Below are 10000 nucleotides of genomic sequence, written 5' to 3'. Positions count from 1 at the left end.
CAGTGAAAAAAAATAACATTTCGTTACATCAGAATTACAAAGTACAATCAGTCCAATGCTTAGATTTGAAACATTTGACGTGAGAAAATTTGAGTGTCGCAACATTTTAAGGATGCAATTCTTTGAATGTTCTGATAGTGGCTCCAAATAATCTTACGATTTTGGAAGAGCAGATAGAACATTTGGTTTCTGACTTCATGGTCTTAGTAACTCAAAACCGTCAAAAGTTCCAGATGCAATAATCAATCATATTTATACAACAAGACTAACCATTCTAACAAAGATTAGAACTGCAGTTGAAATCTAAATCACAGCAACCGTAAACAACAGCTGAAAAAAATCGACACTAATTCGACGACTTAAATGAATTCTAAGTCAGTAAAACTAACCTCTTTCTTTTCTCTATAATATATGATAAGAGCGTAGTCATTTCCCTGCTACAGACAGCTTTCAGTATGGACAGTTTCATTCATATACCTTTTGGAAATTGAATAATGTTTCGCAGTGTTGTGGCTAAGTTCACAGTCGTCCATAATTAGATAACGAAGAGTCCCTGACATCGATGTTGATTGATAGGAGTATTCCCCACAGCTTTGATATTCTTTTAACTTTCTTTTTTGATATTGTATTTTTCTGTAGCTGGATTAATTTCTTGGGCAGAAGAAAACACAATCTGCAAGCACATGGGCGATATTGTTAAACAGCTTATTAAGACTATTTTTATTATGACTGTTTATTATTACTATTATTATTATTATCTCTCTGACAGGCTCTCCAAAAATACCGCGGCAAACCTTACAACACCGCTAACTGCGCTATTGGACAACTTCGCAACCCGCTGTCACCCTTCAGCTTGACCTCTGACATCAACCCTGACCCCGTGACCCGGGAGCACTCTGTGCCCTTCCAGGTACATTGCCTCTGAGCAGTTTGCATTGTTAACGTTGTGATATGTTAGATATATAATTTACTCACACTTTGACAATTTTTTTTAATGCCCAAAGAAATTAGGAATTCCACAATATTCTTTTGAAAATGAAGTTTGTCTTCTGGCCTGTTCTTCAAATCCAATGTCCGGAGGAAATGCCGTTTCTTTATCTGCGGCATTCGTTGCATGCGCTGAAGAATCGTTTTGTAGAAATTCCAATTCTATAAAGAGAAGGAAGCGAAAAACAAAGTGAAACAAAACAACAAGAAAAAAAGAAAGAAAATATACATAGAAACAAATGCAGTAATATTTTCTTTGAAAAGGAAAACAGTTTATCTTTCTCTCCTGAACAATTGTGCAATTTGGGCTTAGAATGGTGGAACAGCTTGCCAACCGTATATTTTTTCGTGTAGGTATTCGATTACCAGACCAACTTCCACTACGAGTACGACGCTCTGGAGTTCAACGGTCTGTCCGTGCCACAACTGGCGCGCGTTCTGGAACAGAACAAAGCCGGAGATCGCGTGTTTGCTGGGTTCATGCTGCACGGCATCCAACAGTCGGCGCTGGTCAAGTTCTACATCTGCAAGTGAGTAACTGTTAAACTCTACTTCCGGAGACGAGAAGTATTTTTGAAAAAGAAGAAATATTTTTAACTTTTCAGCTTTTCAGCAATAGACAGCAGAAGATCTTGCAAGTTTGTGTAAGTGTTTTTGAGCTGATCGGATGCTTGTCAATAATGGTTCTCTGGAGGCCGATAATATTTCTGAGTCGTCTTCGAGGGTGTGCAGAGGTAATAATAGTTGCAACGCCCATAGAATGCTGTAGTAAAGTGTGTTTATGCGCTATAATGATGGCGGTGATGCTGCTGCAACTGCTGATGATATTGATGATGATGGTGATAATAATGATGATGATGATGATAATGACGACGATGACGACGACGATGATGATCATCAATGATAATGACGACGGTGATGGTGATGATAAGACCGCTTTTTAGCCATTGCTTAATAGTTTCCTCGTTGCGCTTTTCCATAGGAGCGACGATGACTGCAACAACTATGCCGGAGAGTTCTACGTTCTGGGTGACGTCAACGAGATGGCCTGGTCTTACGACAGGCTGTACAAGTACGAGATCACCGATGCCCTGGCTGCTCTGGGGTTGAGATACAATGATCGCTACAGTGTCAGATACGAGGTCTTGAATCTACAAGGAGAAGACATTGGCCAGCCATTCCCTACCCCCACTGTTGTTAAGGAAGATGGAACAAGTAAGCCTCTTTTTCTATTACCATGTGCCCTTCAACAACAGGAATTTTATTCTCAAAACAAACAGTTAGGTGCATGATGGAGTGTAGAAATTACAATTATGTTACCTTTTATTATGGAATAATACATCATCTATTGCGTGAAGATGCAATAGATCCTTTATTCTCTTGTTTTTGCGAGATACCCCTCCTCTTTCTATCCCAAAGCAGTGCTTCGTATCCCGAATTTCAAACTGCCTTAGGCAAGACGTTTCTTTTAAACCATAAGAGGAATAAATGACGTTTATGAATAGATCTGGTATTTTCCTGGCTGCATGTTTCCGTATTTTCCATTCCTTTTTATTCTGACATCAGGTGCCATGTGGCATACCTTCGCATCGACACAGTTGAGAGAAAGTAGACCTGCATGTGCTGTGGGTATCAAAGTTTTAAGTTTTTCCATCAAACGAAACCTTAAGAAGGTTCAACCTACTACTATGTTTAGGCAGAGGAGAACGCCACTTTGAGAAAGAGAAAGAAGGTGCTACAATCTTTGACGAGTTGTGGGGTTTGTGATCATTGTAATCTGCCTGCTATTACTTTCTTTACTTTTTTTCTCCTTACCATCAATAGTTAGCAAGATCTAAAACCTTTTTTCCTTGTTGGATATTAAAAGTCGAGATCAAATTATGAGCGAGCTCTAAGATAAAGTTCTTCATCAACATGACATCCATCTCTCCAAAGGTCAGCTGTACGGCCAAGAGTACCGTGAAGCTGTGACAGCGGCGTCCTACGTGCGCCGGGACCTGTCCACTCTGAACGAAGGCGAGGTAGAAAGTCTGAGAGCCGCTTTCCTCTCCATCCAGAAAGACGACACCTACGCCAACATCGCCGCCTTCCACGGCAAACCTGGACTGTGTGAGCTCAACGGACGCAAGGTTGCCTGCTGTGTGCACGGCATGGCTACTTTCCCCGCTTGGCACAGACTCTATGTGGAGCAGGTATGCCCGAGCAACTGATTTAAGCCGCTAAATAAATAATTATTAAATGAAAGACGAAACGTTTAACCCGCATTATAACGGAAAGTCTGTGTATTGCAGGTGTTAAATTATTGTCCACCACGCTCGATGACCCGTCCTCTCTTACATAAAGACATGAAGCCCAATACAGTGCAGTTAAAAAAAAAACATAGTTGTCGTCAGGGTTCCGAACTGACACTCCTCTCCCAAAAGTGGAGACCTCGTCTCTGTCCCCTACTTCCCGCATGTGTATATTATACAAGTTAATCTCTGGTCAACCCAAACCCTTCATGCACTTTACAAATACGCGTTTTTTTCATATGAGACATTTTCTGTCCTTTGTGTGCATATATCATACATGTTAATTTCTACTCATATCAAACTCCCTCTACAATTTACAAGTAAGTGTTGCCATTTCATAGAAGACATTTTCTGTCCTCAAGTGTTTATATTATAAACGTTAATTTCTACTTATACAAAACCTTTTTGTACAATTTCCAAGTAAACTTTGAATTTCCTGAGACATTTTCTGTCCTGTGTGTGTCCAGGTGGAGGAGGCGCTCCTGGGCCGCGGTTCCAACGTGGCTGTCCCCTACTGGGACTGGACCCAACCCATCACTGAGTTGCCCAAACTGATCAACGACGCGACCTACTTCAACTCACGTACTCAAAAGTTCGAGCCCAACCCGTTCTTCAGCGGCAAAGTCTTGGGTGAAGATGCTGTGACCACCAGGTACGATTTACATTAATTAATTATTTTTTTTCAAATTTGGTTGTCATGTGTTTTGCATCAAAGCTAGTCTAGAAAAAAAATCTTATATTAGAGGAATTTTTCTTTTAATGCCCTGTCTTTTCACTTCGTTATAACCGCCCCCCGCCCCATTTCCCCCCAAATTTGATACCGTTACCATAAACCTCAGGGGAAAAACAAAAAGAAACTCATGACCTACCTTGACTATCAGATTATGTTCTTTGGGAGAAACAAAACAGAGGCCCCTCCCCCACTAAAAATAAATTCGTATGTGTCTTCTTTCGGTGTTTCTGCATCTGTAATGAATTTGTACGCTCAAAAAAGTCAGTTTACTGTAATGGTTCTCTAGTGGCTTGAGTCCGCTTCAGCACCCATGAACTGATGTCACATTGCAGGCCCCATTTGTCATTTGGCATCACCAGTGAACTCACAAACAGGGCTGTTGTTATTATGAATCTCGCTATCCAAGTCCCTCTGACAAAGTAGAAAAACCTCTGTATCGATTAGACAGTCTATAGAAAATTCTATAGGATATTCCGTCATAGATATCCAACCAAAAGACATCATTTCGTCTTATTTTCTGCTTTCCTCCATCTCTTTTTCCCTCTCTCTCTCTCTCTCTCTCTCTCTCTCTCTCTCTCTCTCTCTCTCTCTCTCTCTCTCTCTCTCTCTCTCTCGCTCCCCCCCCCCCTCTCTCTCTCTCTCTCTCTCTCTCTCTCTCTCTTTCTCTCGCTCCCCACTCACTCTCTCGGTTTCTAACTGTAGTCTGCGTGTAACAAACTCCCCCCCAGTAACCATCTTGACCTCTAATGTTCCCTTATAGAATAAAGCTACAATTCTGGTGTCCTCCCGTCCACAGAGACCCCCAGCCCCAGCTGTTCAACAACGACTACTTCTACCAGCAGACTCTGTTTGCTCTGGAGCAGACCAATTTCTGCGACTTCGAGATCCAGTTTGAGTTGATCCACAATGCTCTGCACTCCTGGCTGGGCGGACGTGCTGAGTACTCGTTCTCCTCTCTCGACTACACGGCTTTTGACCCTGTCTTCTTCTTGCATCACGCAAACACTGACAGGTGAGTCAGCGTATTCTTGCTTGAATAAACAGTTCTTTCTCCTCTTTCATCTTGTTCTCGACTGCATCATATTTGAAAACAGGTATACTGGGTCGTCCTGCTACGTTTCTCTGTTGGTCACGTTTAATGTTCAGGGGCCTGTATGTCTTGCACTCTAGGAAGATGTGTTCCAAGGTTAATAAACGTAATGTCGGAGAAAACTCGTGGGGCGAGCGGGCAGCAGGAGATCTTCAGAGGAAGAACCCCTTTCCAGCAAGTTTTTCGGCCTTAACTAATTGTTCCACGATTAATAAACATAAGAAACAATTTGATCATAAAACCCCCAATCCTCACTTTCCACGAAATATTTTTATCTGAAAAGGCTTGACTGTCGAATGCGTTGGTCGGCTCTTGTCTTTACTCTGCGAATGAACAAAAAATCTTCACTATTTCTTCTGGCTTTAATATTTCAAGAGAGATTTCAAATTGCAGTTTTAATTTTTGCCTAACTGGAACATCTGTAATTTGACTTGGGCAATGGACTTGCTATTGCCAATAATCATATATCCCTACTACTGCTATTAAAACAATACGTGATTCAGAGAAAGTTAGTGAAATAGTCTCTAATAGTGCAAAAAAGGTCTGCCGATTTTTGCCAAAAAAAATCTCCTGAGGCCGATTGGTTAGTAAGCTCAGGCTCATAATAGATGCCAAGCATTTGCAGGTGACACGACGTTTCGGTGAGTTGTCACTGGGATGTGTCCTTGTGCAAGACACGATAACCCTGGCTAAAAATAAAACAAGACATACTAAAACAAACTAAAACAAAAACATGGCGCTACAAAGTGGTGACCACCAATTGTATAAAACACCTTATAAACCCTGGGCTCGTAAAATTACTACTGATTTCTTTTTCTGTATCTGTGTCCAGGATTTGGGCCATCTGGCAAGAGCTGCAGCGTTACAGAGGCCTGCCCTACAACGAGGCTGACTGCGCCATCAACTTGATGAGAAAACCTCTACAGCCTTTCAACAACGACGACTTCAACCACGGTGACGCCACAAACAGATACAGGTGAGAAATCAAAGCTTGGAACAGAGGAGGCTTTCATTTTTTCCACTTGAAAATGTCGGTGTCGTTGCGCCCCCATTGACACAATTTAGATAATTTAGGAGGCGGTCTTTGAGCCTTCCTGTTAGGGTTGTTAGAATTGTTTTCCACATATGGCAAAAGCTACCATTTTGGCACAACACGACCAAATCTGACTAAATTCGATAGCATCCTTCAGATCAAACGCATTTGCTTTTCAGGGTCGCAAGTTGCATTGATTGTATAGTGCCAAAATGGTAGCTTTTGTACCTCAATGGAGGGAGATCTGGCTAAACCCGAGTCAATTTGACGTACGTTGCATGGCAGTAAACACTGGATGCTACATTATTTTCTTTTCCTTTCACCAGTCGTCCCGCGGACACGTTCGACTACCGCAACCACTTCCAGTACGAGTACGATACCCTCACCTTCAACCACATGACGATCCCGCAGTTGGAGAACCTTCTGCACCAGAGACAGGAGAGCGGTCGTGTGTTTGCCGGCTTCCTTTTGCACAACATCGGAGCCTCCGCTGACGTGGAGATCTACATCTGTGTGCCAACTGGACCACGGGGCAAGAAGAACTGCGGAACCAGAGTATGTTTCTTCAGCTCCAGTAACATGCAATTTCAGTAGTTCGCCTTAATTGTATCCAGAAATCAAAACAACAACGACATCAATAGTAACAACAGCAATAAACACCATCAGCATGCTTCATTTCAACAATAAAAGTGACCACCACCACCGCCACTGCAACAACTACAATAAGGACGACAGCATCAATACCAAAATAAAAACAAAACAAAAACCAAAGCAACAACAATAACAAAAACAATAATGATAACAACAACAACAACAACAACAACAACAACAACAACAACAACAACAACAACAAAAACACCAACAACAACCACAACAACAACAGCACAACGACCACCATCACTAACAGCATCAACAGCATCAAAAGTATCAGAAACAACAGTAACTATGGTCGTAAAAAATAACTACTACATCACTGCAAGTGGCATGTAATAGGGATAAGGGCATATTGTCCTTTCCTCCTACTCACCTGCATAAGTAAAGGGGCTCCACATAATTTTTTTAAAAAGCGTCAAAAGAGGACATATTTCGAATAAAACACACAAATAATGGTCTACGGATTACCAGCTTCTGTGGTGTAGCTGTTATGCGCTTTGTCGTCGCACGTAGGAGTTCTGAGTTCGATTCCCGAGTGGGGAGAATCTTTGTCGAGTATCTCGGTCTTTCATTTGGTATGTTGTATCCCCTAGCCCACAATGACCCTGTCCGACGTGATTAAAACCTGTCTTCCAAGTGATCCAAGTTGTGTCATTAAGGACATAAATCACATTCTTCTTGGAAATCCAGAAATTCGATATTGCTCCACAATGGTTCATGCAACAACATACTATTATTGTCTCTTTCCATTCCGCCTTCTTGAGATGTTTTGGTTCCAATCCATGTTTTTATGTCCTGCCCCCATCTTCTGTTAAGCCCCCCGCCCCCTTTCCTCCCTCCCCCTCTACCTTTGCTTTCAGATTATTGTTTCTCGAGTAAATTATATTAAAGTAAAGACTAACATTAAAAAACCCCCAGAATCTCTTCAATGATATTTTCTTCTGACGTCATCATCAGGCCGGAGTATTCTCCGTCTTGGGTGGACAGCTGGAGATGCCCTTCGTGTTTGACCGTCTCTACAAGTATGACATCACGCGCGCTGTGAGAGACCTGGGACTCAGGCCGGACAGTGGTGCCAAGTTTGACCTGAAGATCAACATACACGCTGTCAACGGAAGCTATCTGAACCCCAGCCTCCTGCCGGCGCCAACGGTTCTCTACGTACCCGGATCTAGTAAGACCTTATTCTTTCATTTAAATTCCAGGCTGAAATCAAGCGAACTTAGTTCACTTTCATTCACTGCTAGTTTTACGAAAGATATATCTTTTCACTTTTTGTAGTTTGGAAAACAAAACTGTTTTTAGAAATCGTAGCCTCTGGTTACACGCACTTGGAGAGAGAAAAACCGGGGCGGGAGGGGGGTTGGGGGGGGGAGGGGGGTGGTAGGATGGTGGGGTGGGGGTAAACCATATTGTACGTATTTATTCTAATGATTTATTTTACGAGATTGAATTCAGTACTTTAAAAGCCATTTCACTGATATTACTTGTGTATTCAAATCTATTTTTTTCTCTGATATCAAGCGTTAAATGTTTCAGATTTATATGAGATCCACTGAAACCAGACCCTAGCCTTCAAATAGCAACAAAAATAAATCTAATTTACTTCCCTTGGCACGCACTTTCTCCTCCTATAGACGAAAGACAAGAGGCTGACGGTCAGGTCGGAAACTACCTTGTGAGGAAGAACATCGCTAGCCTGAGTCCCCAGGAGGAGTTGTCTCTCCTGAAAGCCATGGCTGCCCTTCAAGCCGACAGTTCCGCTGACGGATACCAGTCCATCGCCTCCTTCCACGCTATCCCCCCTCTGTGTCCAAGCCCCAGTGCCAGCAAAAGGTAAATAGAAAGTTTTGATAAACCATTATATTATTGGTATTGTTTTTTTAAAGAGAGAGAGAGAGAGAGAGAGAGAGAGAGAGAGAGAGAGAGGGGGGGGGGGGGGAGGGGGGCGAAAAGCAATAAACATTGAAGAAAAAAGTATGGTTACCGAGTGTCCCTACAGCTGATGGACAGGAGGAGAAAAAGCAAGATTGTCGTCACTGAAGACAACATTCTGAAGTAAACTGAAGTACACATATCAAGCAAATCTCCAATAAGAAATGTTTGCAATCAGTCCTTGCCAGAATGATATTTATCTGCGATTAAGCACACACGATTCCTTTATGCCGTGGCTGTCTTGAAAAAGAGAGCTTAAAGGACACCCTTTATTTCTACACCTTTAATCTCTATGATATGCTAGGTTACAACTGCTAGACCTCGGATATCACATCACAGTGTCTTCATTTGTGTATTAGACTATCCGTAACAATCTACCACTGGGATACTTGTTCTATCAGAACGACATCGTCACCATCTATCAATTACACCATCTATTATTAGCTTACCAGCATTCATCTCCCACATCCCCCAGACCATATTTATATTAGTGACCCTGCACTCATCTGCTCCTTCACACCATCTGTATAACAACCAACCAGCACCCCCCCCCCTCAGACCATCTGTATATCAACCATCCTGTACTCATCTCCCCAACAGGTACGCGTGCTGTCTGCACGGCATGGCCACCTTCCCCCAATGGCATCGTCTGTACACCGTCCAGGTGGAGGATGCCCTCAGACGTCACGGCTCTCTCGTGGGCATCCCCTACTGGGACTGGTCACGCCAGACTGACCATCTGCCCGGACTCCTGGCCAACCCAACCTACACTGACGTGTACACCGGACAGACTATCGACAACCCCTGGTACAAGGCCAAAATCGAATTTGAGAACTCCGTTACGGAGAGAGATGTTCAGGTAACCAAATGACTCTTCTTCAGCACTTTCTGCACATCATTTTTTCCCGACGTACTTCCCGTGTTGCTTTCATAGTGAAAGTTTTGTTATCACAGTTTTGTCCTAATGCAGTAGCCCCCCCGTCCCAAAAAACAAACAAACAAAACAACAACAACAAAAAAACAACCCATTTTCAAATTTGCCGGCGAATGACTTGAATTTGTGCACTTTAAATAAATGACGCCCCGCCCCCTGCTGTACAGCATTTCAGAAATGTTGAGTGATCCAAATGTTATAACAATGATGAATATTGAATTATTACCTTGAATATTACTATACTCTTTTCCACACTTTCATGTGAAACGTTTTTATTTGGTTCTGGGAAAGGTAAAGCTCGGGAAAATAAAATCAGAGAGAGAGAGAGAGAGAGAGAGAGAGG

General features: G+C 42.5%; 1 protein-coding gene across 1 annotated transcript in view; it reads left to right on the top strand.

The window, feature by feature from the left end:
- Positions 1 to 10000, top strand: part of LOC100533382 (hemocyanin 2) — a gene marked incomplete in the record, with an annotated part of 53599 nt that overhangs the window by 19729 nt on the left and 23870 nt on the right. Inside the window, 11 exon segments of the mRNA XM_013083423.2 lie at positions 770 to 910; positions 1342 to 1517; positions 1970 to 2202; positions 2923 to 3179; positions 3746 to 3930; positions 4808 to 5023; positions 5934 to 6077; positions 6461 to 6689; positions 7746 to 7962; positions 8426 to 8624; positions 9324 to 9582. Of these exon segments, the coding sequence (XP_012938877.2) occupies positions 770 to 910; positions 1342 to 1517; positions 1970 to 2202; positions 2923 to 3179; positions 3746 to 3930; positions 4808 to 5023; positions 5934 to 6077; positions 6461 to 6689; positions 7746 to 7962; positions 8426 to 8624; positions 9324 to 9582 (2256 nt within the window).

Source organism: Aplysia californica, unplaced genomic scaffold (genome assembly GCF_000002075.1).
Source record: "Aplysia californica isolate F4 #8 unplaced genomic scaffold, AplCal3.0 scaffold00231, whole genome shotgun sequence".
Lineage (NCBI taxonomy): Eukaryota > Metazoa > Mollusca > Gastropoda > Aplysiida > Aplysiidae > Aplysia > Aplysia californica.
This window is presented reverse-complemented; position numbering and strand designations above follow the sequence as displayed.